Source organism: Pyrgilauda ruficollis, unplaced genomic scaffold (genome assembly GCF_017590135.1).
Source record: "Pyrgilauda ruficollis isolate IOZ18807 unplaced genomic scaffold, ASM1759013v1 scaffold60, whole genome shotgun sequence".
NCBI classification, from domain to species: Eukaryota; Metazoa; Chordata; class Aves; order Passeriformes; family Passeridae; genus Pyrgilauda; species Pyrgilauda ruficollis.
In genome coordinates this window covers 756,745-779,142 of record NW_024527711.1, presented here as the reverse complement: position 1 = coordinate 779,142, position 22,398 = coordinate 756,745, and the positions used below count along the sequence as shown (strand labels likewise).

General features: G+C 41.7%; 1 protein-coding gene across 1 annotated transcript; it reads right to left on the bottom strand.

Moving 5' to 3' along the window:
• Positions 1-2,410: 2,410 nt before the first annotated feature.
• On the bottom strand, positions 2,411-20,609 carry CTSC (cathepsin C; the record flags this gene model as incomplete). The annotated part of the gene is made up of 7 exons (XM_041483660.1): positions 2,411-3,521; positions 4,221-4,352; positions 6,809-6,924; positions 8,931-9,086; positions 9,486-9,652; positions 19,306-19,451; positions 20,444-20,609. Coding segments are annotated over 7 exons (1,386 nt in total), but the record flags the coding sequence as incomplete, so codon positions are not given.
• Positions 20,610-22,398: the final 1,789 nt, after the last annotated feature.

Genomic DNA, 22,398 nt, shown 5'->3' with positions numbered 1-22,398 from the left:
AAGTTCTCAGGTCACAAAGCAAGGAGTCATGATGACCCTGCCAAGACTCCTTCATAAACCAATTGCATGAATCTCTGAGCAATTCTGGTGTCAGGGGCAGTCCTCAAACTGGAAAATCAATCCACTCCAGTGATGGAGACTCCAGCACAGCTCTTAACAATTTTTAAGGATTTCAGCTTTTAAACAAGTGTATCTTATCCTCTGTATGCACTAATTTTCAAAACACAAAACTTTTAATATCTCTGTTTGCTGGGCTGATAAGCTTTATTTCCCCTGAAGGTATTTATCAGTCATAACATTATCAATTAACCTTCCATGGTAAGTCAAATATATAAGTGCTTTACATGTTCACTACAAGACCTATCTGCCAACCCTATAATTATTCTCCTGAGTGATAGCATGTTTTCCATTTCAGCTAATGCATTGTTTATAGGAAGAAGCCACATAAACAATCTACAGCCACATACCAGCTCCATCAGGCTGACATTCCTCCGTGCAACTCTGGAATACCGAAAACAGAATACAGAAAACACACTGCAGTCAGCCAGAGGCAAACATCTGATGACAGTCACTGGGGGCAGTGACAGTGACAGACCACTCTGAGAACACTCCCATCTTCCTACTAGCACCAGTGCAGCTGCCACACAGAAGCAGTGACAGACAGATGAAGGAATTGCCAAGAAAATAACACAGAATGTTATTCAAAACACATGTAGTTAACATGATACAACACATGGTGAATAGCAAGTGTTTTTGTATTTGTAGAGCCATGAGTGTCAGCAACAGCTTGGTGATAAGGAATCAATTTCCTAATGGCTGAAAGATAGTAAAAAGAAACATCTAGCTTTCATATTCTTAGTCTCAAACTAATCTCATGTACTACAGCTATTAAAAAAATCCAGGCACCTAGCTCCTCTCCCATCCCACAACTCCCTAAGCTAAAACAATCCCATGCAGGGTATGACCTATTTCACAAGTCCTGGTTCCACTTCTGGCAAAACACAAGTTCTAAATTTCCACATCTGCACAGAACCACAGAACAAGCTGAGTTGGAAGGGACCCACAAGGTTCATCGAGTCCAACTCCTGGCCCTGCACAGGACATGCAAAGAACCACACCATGTGCCTGAGAGCATTGTCCAAACACTTCTTGAACTCTGTCAAGCTTGGGGCTGTGACCACTGCCCTGGAGAGCCTGTTGCAGTGCTCAAGCACCTGCTGGGTGAAGAACCTTTTCCTGATATCCAACCTAAACCTCCCCTGACACAGCTCTAGGCCCATTCCCTTGGGTCCTGTCACTGGTCACCAGAGAGCAGAGATCAGTGCCTGCCCCTCCCCTTCCCCTCACAAGGAAGTTGCAGACTGCAGTGAGGTCTCTCCTCAGTCTCCTTCAGGCTGAACAGACCAAGTGACCCAGCCACTCCTCACATGGCTTCTCCTCAAGGCCCCTCACCATCCTCATTGTTCTCCTTGGACACTCTCTAATAGTTTAATGTCTTTTTTCTATTTTGGCACCCAAAACTGCCCCAGCACTCCAGGTGAGGCCACCCCAGAGCAGAGCAGAGTGGGACAATCCCCTCCCTTGCCCAGCTGGAGATGCTGTGCCTGATGCACCCCAGAACCCCTCCTGGCTCCAAGGGCACTGCAGATTCCTGTTCAGCATGGACCAGGCTTAATATTTTTTGGGAGGGGATTGAAAAAACCTTTCCCAGCCCCTCAACTTGAGCAAACTAGAATCCAGGATTTCTTGTGAAATTCTGCTACTGAAGTAAAAAGTGAGTTTTCCCTTCTAAGTTAAATGGCATAGTTTGATTACAGACAACTGTTCAATTTCTCTGCATTTTATGAATTTCCCTACACCTAGAAAAACCACCCATGAGACTGTATTTCAACACAGAAAAATATCAAGTAACTTTGGTCACATTTTAATAGAAGGTTACTAAAGAAGTTAGCTTCTATGTATGAAACTCACACTCATCTTTATGCCATTTTTGTTTCCTCAGGTGAACAGCAAAGACCAGTGCTGCTCTAACAAAGCACTGTGTTGCAGCTGAAAAATTGTTAATTCCAAGTGTTGCAATCCCTCCTCTCAACCCGTTTCTACCTTGTATATTTGCAAGAAATAGAGCAACAGATTAGCAGAAAGGATTTAAACAGGATTACTGGGGAATTAGCAAATTTACTCAATGAATTATCCTACATCCACAGCAAGGACTACTGCACTTCTGGACAACTTGCTTGATGTTGCTGTGATTATCTCAGCTTCACATGGAAGATTGTACTAGCTCTTCTGCCCTCTCATCCTTCTTTCCCACCAGTTTCTGCTGAAGTAAAAAGTTCTTGACAGGAAGCTCAAAACTCATAGACAGGTCACCAAAAGAACTAACTTCTTCCACAAATACAAACTCCTATAGGAGTGGGTTGTTCTTTATTGAACTCTGAAATGATCAATAGTGAAGCACAGCAATAAAATCCAGCACTAGAACATTTAGTAACAGCCTGAAACATGGAATTGATTTTTATTGTCATAAGGATTTGACATGCAGTTTTCACGGGACACTTAGAGCTTTAGAATTTTATTTTCATCATCACAATTGCTCATTCCTGACCCAAAACACATTTATGTTCCAAATTGCAGTGACTTCCTGATTTCTGAGAAGTAAGGCACTACAGCATCCCTTCAAAGCAGTTACAGACTATCACAGCAGACACTTCCCTCTGAGATCTGAAGGTCAAGATTGCCCATGGAAAAAAATGCAACTGGTAATTGAAGGTATATCCAATGATGAGTAGCTAATCACCACTGCTGCTAAAGCAGCCCTTCTGGGTGATCTACTGTCAGACTTGAGAGGAAGCCTCCAGTGCAGAGTCTTCATCTTCTCACATATGGAAACTGCTCTGTTGTTGAAAAATTCCTTAAAGCTGCCTTTTCAAGCCAGGGGACAGATTTTAACCAGAATCTTCAACCATCAGTGTGTTCTTATGGCTTAGGGCAAGGCACTGGATGAAGACATTTACATTATAACTTTGGAATAGGAGTTGCAGCCACTGCAATGCTTTCAATTGCACATTCATCAGTGCCACGGCGGATTCTGAAGTAGCCATCTTCTCCCCATGAGGTGCCCCAGCTGTTCTTCACAATCCAGAATTTCTCACCACTTTCTGGGTCTTTACCATAGCCCACCAGTAAAACAGCATGATTGGTCAATTCAAAAGGATTTAAATCATCCCGCAGCCCAGTGTGATGGTAGATCCCCTCTTTATAAAGCATGAAATCATTATAAACCTCAAAGGCAACAGCCATTGGGCCATGCAGAACAAGCTCAAGCTTCATCAGGGCTTCATTGCAGCCTCCATAGAAACCACCAACATAGTGGTACTCAGACGTGTAGTAGTGGTAACAGCTGCGCTTGAAAAGGCACGGAGAGTCTTGGGCTGTGTAAGGGAAGCAGTCCTCTTCCACCACACCAAAGTCTTGGACATACTTTCCACCAATGAGATATGGGAAGCCACCATCACAACCTTATTAAAAAAAAGAACAAAAAAAACCAAAACAAAATAAACCAAAAAAGTGCTTCTTCCCTTGGAAATTCTCTTATTTGAGAATTTTGAGGTGGGAAGAATTTGAGGTGGGAAACTCTCCCACTTAAATCTTTCATAATTCTTTCAGATGTGTACATATTTGTGTACATATTTGTATCTTCCAAATACATACGTATTGAACACACTTCAGTGACCCAGATCATCCTAATACTCCAGTTAGCTACAGTCAGCTTTCTGAAACACTCAGGGCAAAATTCACATCTGTGGGAGCTATATTGGGAACACTAATACTTGGACCTTTTCTCATCCTGACAATCCCTGTCAGAAAGGGCTCCTGACAATCCCTGTCAGAAAGAACGGCTAGTTATATGCAGTACAAGAATCTGTCCTAACAAGGATACAGTCCTCTGCAAAGCTTTAGTCATTGCTTTTGCTCATTTCCTCCTCCCTCTGAATATACCACTGGGAGAATATTTAGTTCCATTTCTTCTAGGTAAGCATTGTAATCAGCTCCATTTCGAGCCCTACTCCTTAGATATTTCCCATCTCACAGGCAGATGTATGAAAAAGTTTTATGAAAAAAGTAACTTGATGGGGAAGGGATGAAAATTTTCAAACTAGTCTCCTTCTCCAGCATTGTCATTACTTGAAAAGTGTCCATATAACCATCATCCTTACCCTGAGAGTACTGGCTGCAAGACACAACCTGCTGGGGACTGAAGACTGGTTTCTGAGTGTTGTTTGTAAGTATACGTATCCTTGCCTCCAGCATGCCCATGGAGGAAAACGCGTAACAGCTGCCACACGAGCCTGAGAAGGGGAGAAAAAGGAACCACAAGGAGCAGTCAGTAACATAAACAAGGCTACTACTACAAGTAGTACCTGTACTGCCATTAGATACATCTATTTCTAAAGTCCACTGAAAAGAGTTAAAAGCTTCCAGACAGTGATTAGAACTTGAACACCAACAGAGCAAAAACTTTAAATCTTCATTTAGCTTTCATGCATGCAATTCAAAACCCACTTCTAACAACTTCTCAGGAACACTGAGCTTATTTTCAAGAATAAGAGGCAAAGTACTGCTCAGTGTTTTTCAGCAGTAGCACTTAAGAGCTATCCAATTACCCTATTCCTTCAGAATGAACCTTCAGGGACCACATTAGCAGGGCTGAGAAGGCTCTATCTATCCTTTATGGAGCACATATGCTATGGGGCAATGAGCTATTTGAAGTGAATGCTGACAATATTGTTCTTATTTCAATCTACCAATGGATTTAGTCCCGTAATTTCCAGTTGAAAAAATGTTCCACCTCTACAGCTACCTTTAAAATAACTGGCTTTTAAGAGAATAGTGGTATAAAGAGCATGTTTAATACAATGGATTCATCCCCACTCTCTTTGCTTCCCAAGGGCATGTAATTGTACACTGGCTTTTCAGAAGCACCTTAATTTCCCTTCTGCTTCCTGGCAGACAGTAAAGACTCCTTACTTTTGCATCAAAATTTAGTATTGTTTCTAGCTTTAGGCCTCTGCACTCTCTAGGACCTTCCTTTCACTCATAAAAAGCCTTTGGAAATGGAATGACAAGCCTCACAGGAAGAATGATTACTTGGATGAGGTCCTATTTTATCTACTGATTGTCATCAAGGTGACTGATTTCCTTTTGTTTCCTGATGGTGGGAAAGTCAAATATTGCAGAGCTATGAAAATGTGGGAGCCTTGAGGAACAAAACAACATACTTTCTCTTGAACTGTGTAGGTGTATAAAAGCAGAACTATTACAACAGCAAGACTTCATGAAATTGCACCTTCACTCAGCTAGATGTACCTCTGAAGAGAAGGGACAAAATCAGGCTGAACAGGAACACTTTTCCCAGCAGGGCAAAGTGAAGCAGTGAAAGATGCCTCCCACTCACTGTACAGTCGCAGCATCTGAGATGGGCCACATTGTAGAACACTTTGTTGCATTATGTGTGCAAAAACATGAAAAATACAATTCACTCAACCATTTCAGTCTGAAGTCTGCTGGATTGGCTGCTAAATGTCTTTTCTGTTGCCACAGTGGTATTTATAAAGTCCACAGAATGACCTCTTTTGTAGGTTTTGTTTTCTTTTTTTTTCTGTACCTGAAAGCTAAAATTCTAATTTGATAGAGCAGAATGTATGTTCCCCAGACATTTAACATACTCAGCATGGACCCTCAGGTTACATAAAAAGTGTAGGAAGCTCTTTTATTGGAAACAACAGACTAGTTCTTATTTAGAGAAACTTTGAAGCAACACCACAGAGAAAGGGTATAGTCTGGAACTGAGTGTTCAATTGTTTGGAAGATAAAAGAACCCTTGGGACATTCATAGTTCACACCAGGAGAAAGTACAGGACTCACACCTACAGAGGACCACATAATTTCCTGTTGCCATCTTCCTGTGCTTCCACATAGATAGAAATTCCATAAGCCTTCCTATGCTGCTTCTGCTACTAGCTGGCAGAATTTGTCAGAATAACTAAATCATAAATGAGGGATTGGTGATTTAAGTCATCCTTTTCCCACCATGCTAATGTTATGCTTCTTTCCCCCAAAATCTGCTGCCAGATAGCTACCAGTAGATGCAAGTTTATGGTGGCACAGAGAAGGGACACATTAACAGAGCTCACTCCTGGCCTCCATTATATAAACATGTAATTTAGGCATCTCACACCACAGACCTATAAAAACTCTCTACAGAATCAACACATACCAGCATGGTATCCCTTGAAGTTCTTACCAGTATTTTATATTTATCATTGTCTGCAATTTTCATGGTGACTAATATCTCCTCTTGCAACTACACAGTTAAGAAACACCTGAATTTATCAGCATGATAAGACTTAAGGCAGTATAAACAATTTTTATGGGTTTATTCATTAAAGCTCATGATAATTTGCCATCAAACGAAATCAGAGAAAAAATTAAATGTACAGTCAGTGTGCAGAAAACCATGGCTAAGATTGTTTGGACAAAACCTGACAGCTGTGTTTATGCAGGGTACTGTGGTAATAGGCTTTCACTCCAGCAAGTCAGTGGTGCCTGGACAAGCCAGTACCACCACCTATTTCGGTACAGCATTGTTAGCCAGGACTCCACCCTGTTTCCATGGGTTATTCACAATAAAGGTGCAACCTGTCAGCTGCAAGACACTAGGCAAAACCTTCTGGTTAGCAGCAAATTACAATCTACATCAAATTCATCTACATTGAATTCAGAGCTTTTATTTCTTCATTTTTACCTTGATTCCGAACAGGGCTGACATAATTGACACCATTCACATTTCTCCAGTCCCAGGATTCTGGCAAGCTTGAAACTTTCTTGAGTAACTCAGGTGTTAGAGGTGCAGGCTTTGGCCTAAAGAGGAGAAAATGCTTTTGAAAACATATCACACTGTAGGCAAGGAAACAATTACGTAACACTCAGTTTTCATCTTTGGCTTCTACTAGCTGGACTTGCTTCACACTATGCAATTTAAAATAATCTCCATCTAAACTGAGTGGGTGTCAATATGAAGAGATAAGCTTGAGCAGGATTCAAGACCTACTCAAATTGCTCCCTGAGGGAAATATATTATTAACTATCCACTGTTGAGGAATACATTCAGCACAGGTAGTTCAGTTTGCAAGCTGCAGTGTGAGCTTCAAAGAACTCTGGGTGTCAAAATCCTTTTGTATAACAAAGGGAGCAGGGACCTGTGGCCCAGCCAGGTGGCAGGACACTCAGAAAGGACCCCAGACTTTCCTGCACTTAAGGCTGGGGGTATAAAAGCCCGGGGGCTCCCTTGCTTGGGGTACGAACTGCTGTTTTATTATTTAGTTACTGCAGCAAAATCAAATTATTTTAAAGATCTGGACATCTGAGACTCTGCTATTGGAACCCTGGCATCAAGCAGGTAAAGAATGGTGGTGTGACTGTGAGTGTGGGGTGCGGCTGCAAAGGGGCCTCGGTCCCAGCTTGGGTGGCGCAAGTGTGACTGCCAGAGCGGCTCCGTCTGGGAGGTCCAATGGCGGAGTTTCCGTAACATCCATGAGCTGCTGAGGTCAAGGACTTTTGCACCGATCTGAAGTGCTGAGGTAACTCTCAGAGATTATAGCAACACAGTTCTACAACAGTTATTTTACTGCAATTACAAAGTATGTAGAATATCTGACTGCAGAAACCATCTTGCCTTGGCAGCATGCACTGACAGCAACTACAGTTTTACTTCAGGCACAGGCATGGCTTACACTGACAATTCACTAACTGTAGTGCTTGCCCACTTGCCCTTGAGACTTCTCTGGGGCAAGTTTTTACTGTGACTTTTGAAGAAGTATTAAATGTTACCTGTCCTCATCTACAACCTGCAGCCAAGTGATTCTCCCATCAGCAAAACAAGAGCTTCCTGCATTCAACTTTCATGTAACCTGATGCTTGTGCTCAGTGCTATTCACAAACACCAGACTCTGGAGTCTGGTTTGAAAGCAGGAGAGGGCCAACCAAATACTGTCATGGTACTGCACGGGTGGAAGAGAGCTTCCAAATAGGTTACTGTATTTAAGATCACCTACAAGGTGACTTTATCTATACATCTGCATGCCATTCCCATGCAAATCAGCATTTTTATTCTACAGTAGGACCTTCTTCAACAAACATATGATTGCTGCAGTTTGGAAAAGTAAGTAGTATTCCTACTCACAGAAATACCAAGAGCTGAAAAAGCAAAACTGTGAAGACGCTAAGACAGCTATAAAGAAGGGAATCTTTAAACTCTAGTTCTCAAATTTTGTAGAGCATGATGTACCCATCCCCATTACCACTCTCAGCTAAGAGATCTGCAAGACCCTGAAGGCATTCTCAGAGCGACTTTCATGTTTCTTCACTGAGACACTCTACTCCTGCTAGAGGACTCTTGTTGCAGGCATGGAAAAATTATCAAAGTAACCAGGGAATTCCCTCAGAAATCTTTGATATTCATGTTTAGGAGCAGAGAGCAGTTCACAGCTTTTCAACTGCAATTATGAACTAGCAGAACCAAGAACAAGCAGAAACTCCTGACTGTGGCAAGCAGCTGATGAACAGACAGGACAGGGAGATGATAACTGAGACTGCCCTGAGATGATAACTGCTTCCCTGCATATATGAGTTCAGCAGTGAGTTACTGAGCAAGACTAAAGGGTAGGTGACTCTGTCCCAACTGCTTGAGACAACAGATACTCAGAATAATAATTCAAATGAAAAATATGTTTGCACCCCAAGAAAATGAACTGAAAAGCCTTGAAACTTGATTAAACACCTGAAATAAGCACAGCTAAGAGCCAGGACAAATACAAGTAGACTCTTGGCAGCAGTGGGGTTTGTTGCAGAACAAAATGTCTTATTACCTTGAAGCTCTGGAATAGAGACCCCCAGCTCTTTTAGTTAGTTCTTCCAGGGCAAAATTCTCATACTCCTTGTATCTTGTTGCTCTCCACGACTTCTGGTGAGCATTGATAGCATTTACAAAGTCGAAGTTGTGCACATAACGCCTGTGGGAGAGTCTGCAAACGAAAGGAACCAACCAAGTAAAACAGTAAGAAAAGGACTGAGATTGAAACTAAACTCAGTATGTAACTCTAGAAGTGTCTTCTGGTAGGTACTGCTAAAGAAACATGGAATTACTGGATCAAGACCAGGTTTCTAAAACTTGAGACAGACTAGATACAACTACCTTCCTCAGACAAGCCAGTTTTATAACAGGGCTTCATCACAGACTGAAGACACTGTGATGCGACAGGCAAACCTTCCTCTGTTCTTCTGCATTCAGGTTTATTTCCAACATTATCGCTGGCATTAACTTTGTCCTCGGTACTGGAATTGGTTCTTACGATTTTAGCTAAATCTCAAGCACTGTTATGAAACATTTTATTCCAGTAAAATGTCACTTATCTGTTGCTTACCTTCCCCCAGGCTTCTGGAGAGGTAGCTCGTTGATGCGAACATCGGATGGAGATGAAGAAATCTTGTGTCCTATGAAACAAGCCCAGTTGTGGCCAAGTACATCATGCACCCATCCTGGTAGGGTCTCATTGCAATAGCTGGTTACATTCTGGCCTTCCTTTTTGTACTGTAATGTAAAGAAGTTATGCTTGTGTTGAGCAGATCTATTTGTTAGCATAGCCGCAGTTCCCCACCCACTCACAGCAGCTTCTTCCTGCCTGTGTTTCACAGGAAGTGGCCAAACACACTCCAGAGGTTAAGATGAAAGAAACTGCTATTTACCAAATAGCTGCAAAAGACAATTGGGTTGTGACTTGCATTTTTAGCAAGAAAGTATGCTTTTGTATCAGTATCAACTAACCTGTGCTAATCATTTCCGTCCAACAGCTACTTTCTCAGCAAGATGTAAAAGACCTCTTAGTGCTCAACCTTCTCCTCAAGGTCCTGAGATTTCTTATGCCAAATATGTGACCAGTCAAGATAACTCTGGATTGCCACAGAAGTTTGAAAAACTAAGACTCAAACAGAGGCAGCATGGCAAGTTTGTCATCCAGTAACCTCACAGGAAGACATGCACTATTTCTGTTTTAAAATGTATGTACTATTTATGCCCTGTTATTGTTTCACAAGTCAAAACCAAAGACGAAACTTCCAGCCACATTTTTAGGTTAGAGCTGTGATGGCAAAGCATCAAGAAACAATTTCTTGACTATCAAGAAATGAGGAACTATCAAAATGGAACTATCAAAATGAGACAGTGAGAAATGATGATCCCTTGCGAACAGCTCATTTAAAGATTGCAGCAGAGACTGCCACAAAAGCCTCAAGTCTTGAGTCCTAATATTTCCTTGTTCAGACACACAAGTCTTCATTTCACCACTGAAGAGCAATAATGTAATATATTCAGCAAAATGTGTCTTCATACAACAGGTACCACTAATACTTTGCCCAGCTACATAAATTTTCTGAATTAGTAATTCTCTGACAACAGAATGTCTCACCATGGGGGGGTGTGTGCCTCATCTCTTAAGTGTTTTGCGTAAGGTTGTAGTGTTTTGTGTTACACTACAAAGGCACCTGAAAAGCCCATGCAACAAAGGCGTTAACTTTACTCTTCTATTCAAAAAAAAACCAACAAACAACCATCAAAAAAACCTTACACACAATTCAAGTTTTCTAGTCCAAGAAAACTTCATTAAATCTCATCCTATTTGGGCAGCACATGTACAATTCTAGTGGGATTCTGCAACTATGTTTCAACAAAATGTTTGTTCAGCTTCTTTACTGAAGAAGGTGGTGGCTTACAGTGATGGAAATGTCACAAGATGGAAAAGATTAATTAAAGAGACTGAGAGGTTTGTGTCTATATTGAGGTTTTTTGAGAAATCTGAAGGAGAACTTACAGTGAAAAAATTAGGTTTATTGATCAGCAGAACAAAACTAAAGGTTAATCCTCTGTTTTGGAACAATGGGAATTTGCTTTGTCCCCAGTCTGGAGGATGCAGAGGCAACATACCTATACTCAGCAAGTGTGTTTGCTGGCTGGAGCAGGGTGGGGGCACTAGAAAGCTGAGCTTGTTCTATTCTTCCTATCTTACTGCGCAAGATTGTGCAATGTGGGAAATAACTACACTTGGCCAAATACCAAGGGCAAGGTCCAGAGATGACTTTTGAGACACACACTCTTCACAACAGCAGAACTAGAATCCAGACACTTCCAAAAGCAACAGGTAGTGACTTTACATCAAAGTTACTGTAAGATCACTTTTCTGGCTCTACATGACCAGGTATAAATTAGTACCTGGTCTTTCCTATCTAAAAGCTGCCACAGATTAAAACACTACAGCTATTCTCAATAAGCATAGGCCTTAAATCTGAAAACCTGAAGATTATCAGAGGAACAGGCCTGCTTTCTGCAACAATCCTGCCTTGTAAAGTGCTATTCTGAGTTAAAACAAGTAACACAGATATGGGGCTTATCTTCATGAAAAAAGAGCAATGAGTTACCTGCTAACTAACAAATTAAAACAACAAAAACAACAAAAAAAGGTGTTTTTCTCCTAGAAATCCCTCTCCCTTTCCAGAGACAAAATTCATTGCTTTTTTAAAGACATAGAGAGATAACCACAATAGCATTCACACCATTTGTGCAACTTATCTTTTGGAAAAGTGAATGTAGCAAATTTCTTGCACTCTTCTTTCAGTTCATTTGTATCAAAAAAATTAGAAAGGAGGTGAAGGGACAGCCAGTAGCAATGCTTCAATATAAATAAGTGATAAAAGTCAATTTCAGTCTGTCTAGAAGCCTAAAATTAGGCAATTCTAGTCCTCTGTAGCTATCTTTATGTAGAGTGCCAGACTAAGCTACTACTGAAATTACTTTGAAAAGTGGACCTGGATACTTTGAGACCATAATACATGAATGACATTTGGATAAAGGGAATTTCAACTCCAAATAACAATGTATCTAGGAAATTAAATACCCACATAAGGTCACAATTGCTTTCCCCTCCCCAACTTTTAATCCACTGATGTAGACAAGTGGCAGACAAGCCTTTAAAAAAACCTCATCTGTGCCATAACAATGATGACCACAGATTACCAGAAGGTACACCATGATATCATTGCTAAAACAACTTTGCTAAGAATTGCAGCATTTCTTATTTCTACTGGTGAAGGACTGACAGATGGCATCTAGAAAATTTTACTGTATCAGGTTTAGAGGACCAACTACGAGTACACCTGCCCAACTAACATCAAGTCATATGGCAGAGACATGGCACCATTGCATGAGCAACAGCTGACTCAGGTGGATGTGACTTACAATGTCAGACTCAGCAGAAGCTGCCAGCACAGTATCCAAAATATCCACAGAGCCCACCCCAGGACAGCATCCTTCATGGAGGATAACAGCCATACAGCTGTGATCACGAGCAACGGCTGGATAACTGCTTGCATGCATTTCTCTGCAGACTGTAAAGATGGTTTTCATTTTTGAGTTAAAATGACTGCAGATGTGTCACATGATAATTTCATCAGCCGATGAAATCTGCAGCATTAAGTCCATCCAGTGACCAATCTAGGAGAACTCCTTTAGAAAGGCATACAAACTATATCATCAGCCGATGAAATCTGCAGCATTAAGTCCATCCAGTGACCTGACCAATCTAGGAGAACTCCTATAGAAGGCATACAAACTATATTCACAGTTCCAATTCTGACCTTTGAAAACAGTACAATTTAATTCTATTTCAAATGCATATTTTTCTCAATCCTGACAACTCACGTGGTTTTGCCTAATGCCAAAATTTAGCCAAGCCACGGCAACATTACCCTCCATGTAAGCTAAACTTCAAAGCTTGATGTTAGGTATCTGAACCCAGGTAAGCTTTTCAGTGAAGTGTACTTTTAATAACACCTTTCCTGTGTTGGTCATCATGACAATCTAATTGTATGTTCAATTCTAGTCCTAGTAAAAATCATAATTGTTTAAAGCTTTTTTAAAATCTTTAATCTCCCTAAGAGGAAACCAAGAAAGGATGGAGACCTTATTAGTCACAGCATTTTAATGAGAATTTAGCAGTGCCACATAGAGAGGCAGACATCCCATCCTCTTTGAAATCTATTGTTCTCAATTTAAGCAATGCCTAGGCAAGAAGCCAACTTGAGTTCCAGGAGGCAGGACTACCCTACACATTAAACCTGGTGGAGAGACTTATCTCTCAAGTTTACAAGTGTGCCTATGCATTTTACTATGGGAAGCACACACTGAATGAGAACAGAGCTGCAGACTTGCAGCTGCCCTACTGCACAAAAATACAGCAGACGATGTTACCAGAAAAAAACTACTGCATCTTGCTACACAATATAAAATGCAAGCAAATATCAACTCCAGGTGGATTTTCTTTACTTTACGAAAGATTCCGCAATTCTGAGTTTTGTGTTTTCAGATTCACACTTTAGGAAAGCAGCAGTTGCTCACTGCCAGTTAAGCAAGCCCAAATTAGACAGGTTAAAAGCTGACTTTCAGTTGATTTGCAGGATGATTAAATAGCATTAGCAACTCTAGCACTTCTACTTTAGTGACATGAAATAAAAGGATTGGGGTTTTTTTCCATATCCTGAAAACTTAAACATTAACTGCTGTCACTGTTCTAATTGTTTCTGTTTGTTTCAGAACAGCAGTCCTTGATTTTAACCAAATTTGGGATCATTAGGGAAGAAAGAAAAAGATGTGACAAAGATGTCACCAAGTCTGGAAAAGATTAGTAACTTGAGTGGTGAAATATTCTAAAATCTATCTCTTTTTTTTGCTGAAGTAGTTGTAATGTTTCAATATGAGGAAAAAAAAAAAAAAAAAAAGCCAGACTTCTGGTATTTGCTAAAGAGTATCTCAGGAGTCTGAAGTAGAACCACTTTGCTTAAGGGACAAACAGTGAGAAACTTATGAGACTGTTTCGTGTCAAAGTGGTAGCCTTAACAATAAATAAATACCTCAAAGATATCAAGGATATCAAGTAATTGAAACAAGTTGGCCTCAACTTTCCCTTCAGCCTCACTCTAGCCTTTTATGTTATGCTGCTTCTATTTTTTTTTGCCATCCCTTGGGGGTGAAAAAAAAATTGCTAAAGCTTTATATATTGCATAACCCTAAAAAATCCTTGTATCCAGCAGAAGCACATCATCAAGCTTCTGCCAAAAACAAGTACACTAACTTCACATATAAGTTCAGTACAGGGACATTTCAGAAGCACACATTAAACAACTTCTTTTGTACTAGAAGCAGAATGCAAGAATGCAGTAGGACTCTGCATTTAATTTGGCAAACTTTAAATCTATGTACAACAATAGTTAGAAAAAAAACACAAAGCATCTTTATTTCAGACACTAAAGTAAACTGAGGAAAAACTAGGATTGATAAACTCACCCAATCCATGCCTCTGATGTATAAAGTAATTTCCCCACAGGCCTCAAGTGAAAGTACAAATACCTTGTAAAGGCAATGAGTACCTACAAAAGGTTCAGTGGGTGTCTGTTTAGTAAGCCACAGGAACAAAAAGCTATTAAAAACTCATTGAAACATGCACAGCCAAACAGGCTGTGTTCATATCTACACAGTACAGTAGCTCTGATAAAGTCACCACTTAGACAAGCCCACAGCTTGTCAGTAATTAACAGCTTAATTCTTTAAAACTTGGAAAAATACACTGGAGGTTCAATTAGCAGAAGTGGCACTTCTACGCCTGAAACTCACAAAGACTGTACTGGTTTAAGCACTGCTCATTTTACCTGGCAAATCCTCCCTCTGCTCAATCTCAGACTTGTTGTATTTCTATTTCATATGTAATGCAATATTTACTGGATTAAAAGTAAAAAGATATGCACAGTTAAATATGTCACAAGGTCAAACAGTTTGTGAGGAACCACTTCCTCCCTCCATGTGCCCACTAACAGTTGTGAAATTGGGAGTTTTGCAGATAGACACATTGCATGTTGTTGCCCAATAACAGCAAGTAGCTGTCTGCAGCAAAAAATGCATTTAGTAAGTGCTGTGGTATTTCCTCATGATTCTGAGCAATAGACTTGCATCTTGGTAATCTGTTGCTCTTTTTACAGCAGCAAAATTATTAGAGAGGGTAACTGACCTGGACTCTAATCCTCCCTATGGTGCTTAAGGAAAGAAGTCTTTAATTTAAATATGTCTTGCTCATGAATCCCCCATTACTGAGCAATGACCCAAACAAGCTTGCTATTTCTTAATACAGAAGCCAACTTCAACACTAAAAATTAATCCATCAGCTTACAAAGGGCTGAGGCACATTTAATGACCACAAAATGCAAGCTATTGTGTATGCTACTGCTCAGGTATATATTTGACTCACTTTGTTTTGAGCAGCAAGATGAATCAGATGACCACCAGAAGCTCCTTTCAGTTTAAAGTATTCTGTAACAGTTTTGGTATGTTGTTTTAAGGGTATTTTTGCAAATCAGTGCAACACATGAAATCAATGCAATACATGACATCAGTGCTTATGAGTCACTTGACTTAGTACTCATCTTCTGGGGATGTATTTCACAAGGTATGGAGAGCAGCAGCCTTCAGTACTTTCAGCTGTCTTCAAGCTGGCAACTAGCAGATCCATTTATATCCCAGAGCAGGCTACAGTGTTTCTATGATTAAATTCCTCACACTCAGGAATTTGTTTGATAATCAGCAAATCTTTTACTGCCTAGCATATTGGCTTGTAAAGCAACTCTGCATTTCAGTGTAAAATATCAGCCCGAAGTTTGCTAGTTCAACTATATTCTCCTCAGATGAGCCCAACAATGACTGCTAAATTCTCCCTGCCAGAGATAGAAACAAGTTTAGGGACAACACTACAGCATACAGTGCTCTACTGTCCTCACAGAGGCAGCAATTCCTGCCACTTTTGAGGCAGGCTCTCCCACTGCAGGTGAGCTCACAGAGGTGTCCCTGCCTGAGAAACTTCAGATTAATTCTGCTCAGTTAGATTACCCTTCAGTGTCTGTGCAGTCTTTGTTGTATCACCTGCCAAACCTATGAGGAATGCACATCACAGCAATATAATTTCACTATCTTATACAGATGAGAATGTCAATCAGGCATTTCTCTCTCATACTTCGCTTCTGCTCAAGTACAAGACCCTGTCTTGTTTAAAAGCTTGCATTCTTATTTCAAAAATTTCCAGTTATAAGAGTGCACTAGGTCGTGACAGTTCATTTTATTTATAGTGGCTCATATAATGCCACATTTCAGATTTGTGAAGAAAACAGTGTTATTAATGCAGGGATGCTTTAGTTTAGCTGAGCAGTGCTAACAGCACCAAGACCTCATCTGCTCCTCAGACAGCTCTGGCAGCAGATAAACTGGGGATGCATAAGAAATTGGGAGGGAACACAGCTGGGAAAGCTGACCCCAACTGACCAAAGAGATATTCCATGCCAAAGAGTATCCTGCATAGAAATAAAAGCTGGGCAAAGGAGAAAAGAGGGACATTCATAATCATGGCATCCGCCTTCTTATTTAACAGTTGTGCACAATGAAGCCCTGCTTTCCTGGAAATTGCTGAACACCTGCTTATTATGGTGGCAAGTTATCCTGGTGGCAAGTAGTGAATGAATTCCTCATTTTGCTTTGCTTGCATACACACACAGCTTTTGCTTTGCCTATTAAAGGACCTTGATCTCAGTCTACGAGTTTTTCCACTTCTATCCTTCCAACTCGCTCCCCCAACACACTGATGGCTGAGTGGTGCTTTGCTCTTTACTGGGGTAAACCTACAACAATGAGCATCTAAATAACTTCCCCAGTAGTTGTGCTAAAAAGTCTATACAGTCCTTTCCCTTACATGAGCCCAAATCAGCACAGATGGACTGAGCAAGGAGGTTGCAGTTAAACAGAAGCCTTCTACATAATTTCTATTGAGTAACGATTCCAGTTCTCCTGAAAGAGTGGATCACTGGCTTTTGCAAACACCTGGAAACACCCTTTAAAATAGCTGCTGTAAAATAAACCATCTACCATGGCTCCCAGAAAGACAATTTAGAGCAAAAGTTATTTCTTCACCCTCCTTAGTACTAGCCAAAATTCAGAGATTTTATGCCTGGACAAGGCCTGGATGTTTACTATTGACTCACAAGATCATGCTTCCTGAAACAACCAAAACCACATTCATTGTTCCTGCCCAGGGCAGCACTCACCAGCTGAGAAGCCCTGCTGCATAAAAGCATCTGTCTTGAAGGTAGTAAAGCCATCCTGCAGAGATTACTTCAAACCACCCTTCAGATTCATCACGCTACTCATCAGGACAGGAACAGAGTGCTCCTAACAAGAGTGTGTTCTCCTGTCTAATTCCTGCCTACCATCACTGTCTTCAGCTTGACCTGAAGGCATTAACAAGGACTGAAGAGAACAGTATTACTCCAAAGGAATAATTAGAGGCACCAGAAAGGCTCCTTAGGTATTAGAGTAATATTCTGAAATAAAATTTATAGATCCCAGAAATTTATAGATCCCAGAAATCCTCCATCAAGTAGGATAGATGGCTCTAAAGTGTCCACACATTTGACAACATTTGTAAGGAAAGATAAAAGCAATGGTATTTGCTATTTGACTTGGGTCCACAGAGCCGCCGCGCCGCTCAAATGCGCCCGGCCGCCGCCGCCTCCCCGCCCCCGGGCCCGGGCCCGCCCCGGCCGGGCCTCCTTCCCGCACGGTGTCCTTCCCGAAGGTCGTCCTCTTCTGCGGAGCGCTTACACCTCACCAAAGGGCATCCTCCCCCACAAAGGGCATCCTCTTCCCCAAAACCCATCTATCTCCCACAAAGGGCATCCTCCTGCCCAGCCCCCCTGCCCAACCCCGAGCCTCGGCAAGTCCCCAACAGGCTTTGTTCCCGGTGTCACTGCAAGCCTACGCCTTGCTGCCCTGGAGGACGGGGCCTCGTGTTCGCCATGGGTTTAGCAGCACAAAGTGACTCAGAGTCTCCGCAGCAGCCGCGCATCACAGCCAGGAAACCATGCGGCACGAACCCTGCTCGGGCTGTAACCCCAAAACCCGGCGCCACCCGTGAGACCCTTGCACACATCAGCAGCTGACAAAAAGCAGAGAAAACCCATCCTGAAAGGAGAAGCTGTGGTGACCTGCAAAATCTTGCTTGTCCAAGAAGCAGAGTGTTTGCAGGGGATGGGTGCTGTTGGGGACAGAGATGTCTCCACCGAAATGTGAGGCCCTGGGTGGGTGTGCAGGGAAGTGGCTCTTTTTCCTCTGTCTCTCCAGAAGCAAAATGTGCTCACTTTCACATTCCCAAAGATATATGTGCAATCAAGAAGGCTAAAAGACTTGCTAATGAATAAATATACCCTCATTTAAAAAAGAGTTATATGAAAAATAACCCCTTTCTGGGGAACAATAAATACATATATAGTATGAAGATTTTGGCTATGAAAATGATGCACTAGCTTGGCTATGGATATAAATTTAAAATAAATGTTGTAAAACTGGTATTAATCTACACGTAGATGCTCATCACAGATTTCAAAAGTGTAGCTTTAAATAACTCAGGAGCTAAACTAGGTTAAAACTGTAAGTATCCTGATCTATTTTTGTATTGATTTAAATCAGGAGATTAGGAATTGCATCACTAAATTTAAACTGTTTTAAGTAGTACATTATTTTAGTACCATCACTTTCTTTTTATGCCATCTTCCCAGCCTTTTGGGGAAGGATTAATTTGACATTTTGCTGCTGACTCTTGCAGCAACCAGCTGATAGATGCTCTTACTCATACCAGCAAAGAGATAAAAGCTCTTGTTTAAGGCAGCGTTTTGAGGATCCTAAAGCATTGACTTAATTGGAGAAGCAGAGCTTCCTCTGTTTTCCAAACAAATGCTGTTTCTGTTCACTAAGATTCTGTTGTCCGGTAGTAAAAAAAAGAAAAAAAAAACCCAGGCTACTAGAAAAGTTAGTTTAATGAAGCCCTTCCATTGATTTAAGCATGCCCAAAGGGGAAAAGTAGTAGCATCTGTATTTTTTTCAGATAATGGCCCATGTGGAATATCTCTTTCCTCTCTCTGCTCCCTACCCAACCGCTGATTGCTGTTTCCTTATGTTCAAAAATGAAAAGAAGAAATCCAAATCCTTTATCTGGTAATCCAGGCAAACCTTTGAGCCAAAGATAATCAAGTGTCCCAACTGTAGCACCCAGGGACTGAAGAGAAGCCTAACTAAAGGCCATTTTGGCAACAGCCAGGTTAACTCACCTTGAAAAATGCGAACCACTTGTAGTCATTTATCACAATTTCAAAGCCTTGATTGTAAATCAAAGTGAAGAAACCATAGTTGCCCAGACTATCCTGAGCCACATCTAGCTTCTGAAGATTGACAATCACCTTTTTCTCCACAGGCCCTAAAAGAAAGAAACATTAGGGCATGATTACTGTATGGAAGAGAAAAATAATAGAAAAAAATGTATAAAGGATTTCGTAACATTTATTCCTGAAGATGCTACAGTACACTCGTTGAATACAGTCTTCTGCAAAAGGGCATTGAGACACTTCAGGACCTCCACTTACGTGTCAGTGGGTCTACATGCTCATTTTTTCCACCTCTATACAGTATCTGCACATTTTATTAGCAGCAGCACCAAACAGCTGTGACTGGGAAACACCAGCTTATTGAAACACAACTTGCTGTAGAGCTACAAAGGTGTTGGATGCTGTGTCATTTAGGTACTGTGTCTGAACGACAACTCTTCCCCTACAACATCTGGGATGAGGCATCACCCATCCTACACACTCCTTCACACCAGCGCTCCAACCCTACCAAGCACCTCACCTCCAGTGCTAGCACTGCCACTTGTCTCCTCTGATCAAAAAGCAGATGACACAGAAAAACGCAAAGCATCTACTATTTTTAAAATGACATTGACATACAATCATTAAATAGTAAGTCCCCACTATTATTATCCCCTCGAAGGAAGTGGTATTTCCATCTTTCTGGATGCTGTCAGGCTTCCCTGACTGCCAGCCCTGACAGCCTCCCAGGGGTTGACAGGGGCTGTCCAGGGTCACCAGCACTGCCATCTCTCCTGCTGGGAGCAGCCACGGCCCGGGCAGGCAGCGCCTCGCAGGAAGGCACCCGTGAGAGAGGGGCAGTGAGCCGGCATGAGCCGTGGGCCCACGGAGAGGCCTAGTCACGTCCTCTTCGGAGCAAACAAAAGAGAAACAAAACCAGTAGAGTGGAACTGCAACAGCGCAGGAAGGGCCTCCCCGCCGCCTATGCCGGCTCCGGGGGCTCCGGGCACGGAGCGGCCGCTTCCCCCTCCCCGCTCCCGGGACACCTCTCTGCCGCCCGCGGCTCCGCGGGGCGGGAGCTGCCCGGGGCCCGCCGCGCTCTCACCCGCCTGCGAGCAGTTGCCGTGGCGGCCGCCGGCCCGCCAGACGCGGAGCTCCCAGGCGCCCAGCAGGTCGGCGAAGGAGCAGTTTGCCGGCGTGTCGCCCAGCACGGCCGCGGGCAGCGCCGCCAGCAGCGCCAGCGCCAAGCCCCGCAGCGCCCACCCCGCGTTTTTTTAAAAAAATAGCTCTAGATTAGTTTTTTGCGAGGGTAGCTGGACATGACACACAAGCTGGACATTTTGCTGGTCATGCCATACAAGTGCATGCACCTTACTGTTCCTGATCAAGCCTGTCTAAACAGATGTGGCTATATCATCCTGTCTCCTTTCTTTACCGATGACTTTTTTTCTTCTGGGTCCCCATTTTCAGAGATCAACCCAAAAACTCCCAATGACCTAAGAAAAAAGCCTCTGTTACTGTTCTGGTTTTATGTGCAGGAGCTGCACATAAAAAAAGGTCTCTGGTATCTCTATCTCATCCCTATGACACTGATTGGATGATCCTGCCTCTGCATTCTGCAGAGCTTTGAGTCTCAATTTTCAGTTTCAAATTGTAGCCACTGCAGGCTGTCATTGCACAAAACCATATGGGTTTCTCTGTAATTGCCTTAGAGTAAGAATAGATTATAGATAATAGAGGTGTATTTTATGTAATGAGGTTGTACCATGGTCATTGTGACCAGGCAGAGATGGTTCAGTCTGACCTGTTGAGTTCACTCCAGTTCTACTCTTCATCTGTAACTTATTTCACCTGTGTAAGGTAAAGGCACTCCCTGTACCTTCTCTCCTACAGTAATTCTAATTACTTCCTTGGGGAAAAAGTCTTCCTTGCTCAAAAGTGCTGACATATCTGGATTTGTCTGTGAAATACAGCCTTAAATTAGTTTTGCTTTGTGTGTAAGACACATCAGATGGGACATCTCTGTTTGGTGGCAGACTTGTTCTTTGTTTGTCACACTGTTACTTCTTTCTTGAAGCCAAAATTTTATCACTTATAAGACCTCCCTAAAACTGTGTTTTATCAGTGTTTGATAAAGCTCCTAAGGTGAATTAGACAAGGAATGACCAAGTCAATATGATGGTTTATTGTCCCCAATAAACCATCATATAATAAACCCCTCCCAAGGTGAGTGGTTGGTTTACTAACCTCCTGATAGCTGTGGTATGCACTGGTCTTATTTGTGAGGTAATTGAAGTCACTGTCACAGGGTGAGGGGAAAACCCCTCAAAAATAAACAGTGAAAATCTTCCCTCCAAAAGTTGAAAATCATAGTGGAATCCGATTCTGTAAGTCAAACAAAAATATCACCTTTCAGTTAGTTTGCCTGGCTTTTGTCCACTGAGGACATTTATCTGCCAACTTTTTCTGCAAGATGATACACAGAATACTTGTCTTCATAGCCTGTGTGTATATGTGTTTGTGAGGACAAATATAAGTGCTTTGTTCCTGGAAAAACATGTTATAATTAAAATAATATTTATCCTATTTAAAAACTTAGGAAATTTATTGAAATCTTCCTGGAAACTATTGCTTTGGTTATTGTAATGATTCTTAAAATAACAGTGTTAATTCCATGTTGATTAAGACACTATTTAAATATCTAGATAATGTTCCAGTTGGGGAAGAGTAACAGGAAATGTCACTGTAATTAAAATCAACATGGAAATCATATTATCTTCAAAACTGCCAGGAATGTAATAAATTTCAATATAAAGAAACTTGACCTTAAAAATCTTCTTTCCTTCAGATATTTAGAAGTGTAGAATATTATAGCATCAGGGAATCAAGAAGTTGTCAGCTGGAAGATTTTGAAGTAGTCATTGGCAGAGAGATGTGAGTGAACTGCTGAGAGTTCACAGACATCACCCCACAGCACATCATGCATGTACTGGAAGACATAAGCTGGTATTGAATAGATGGTGACCTCCTGGGGAGTCCTCCAGCCCTGTGGTTCACTGA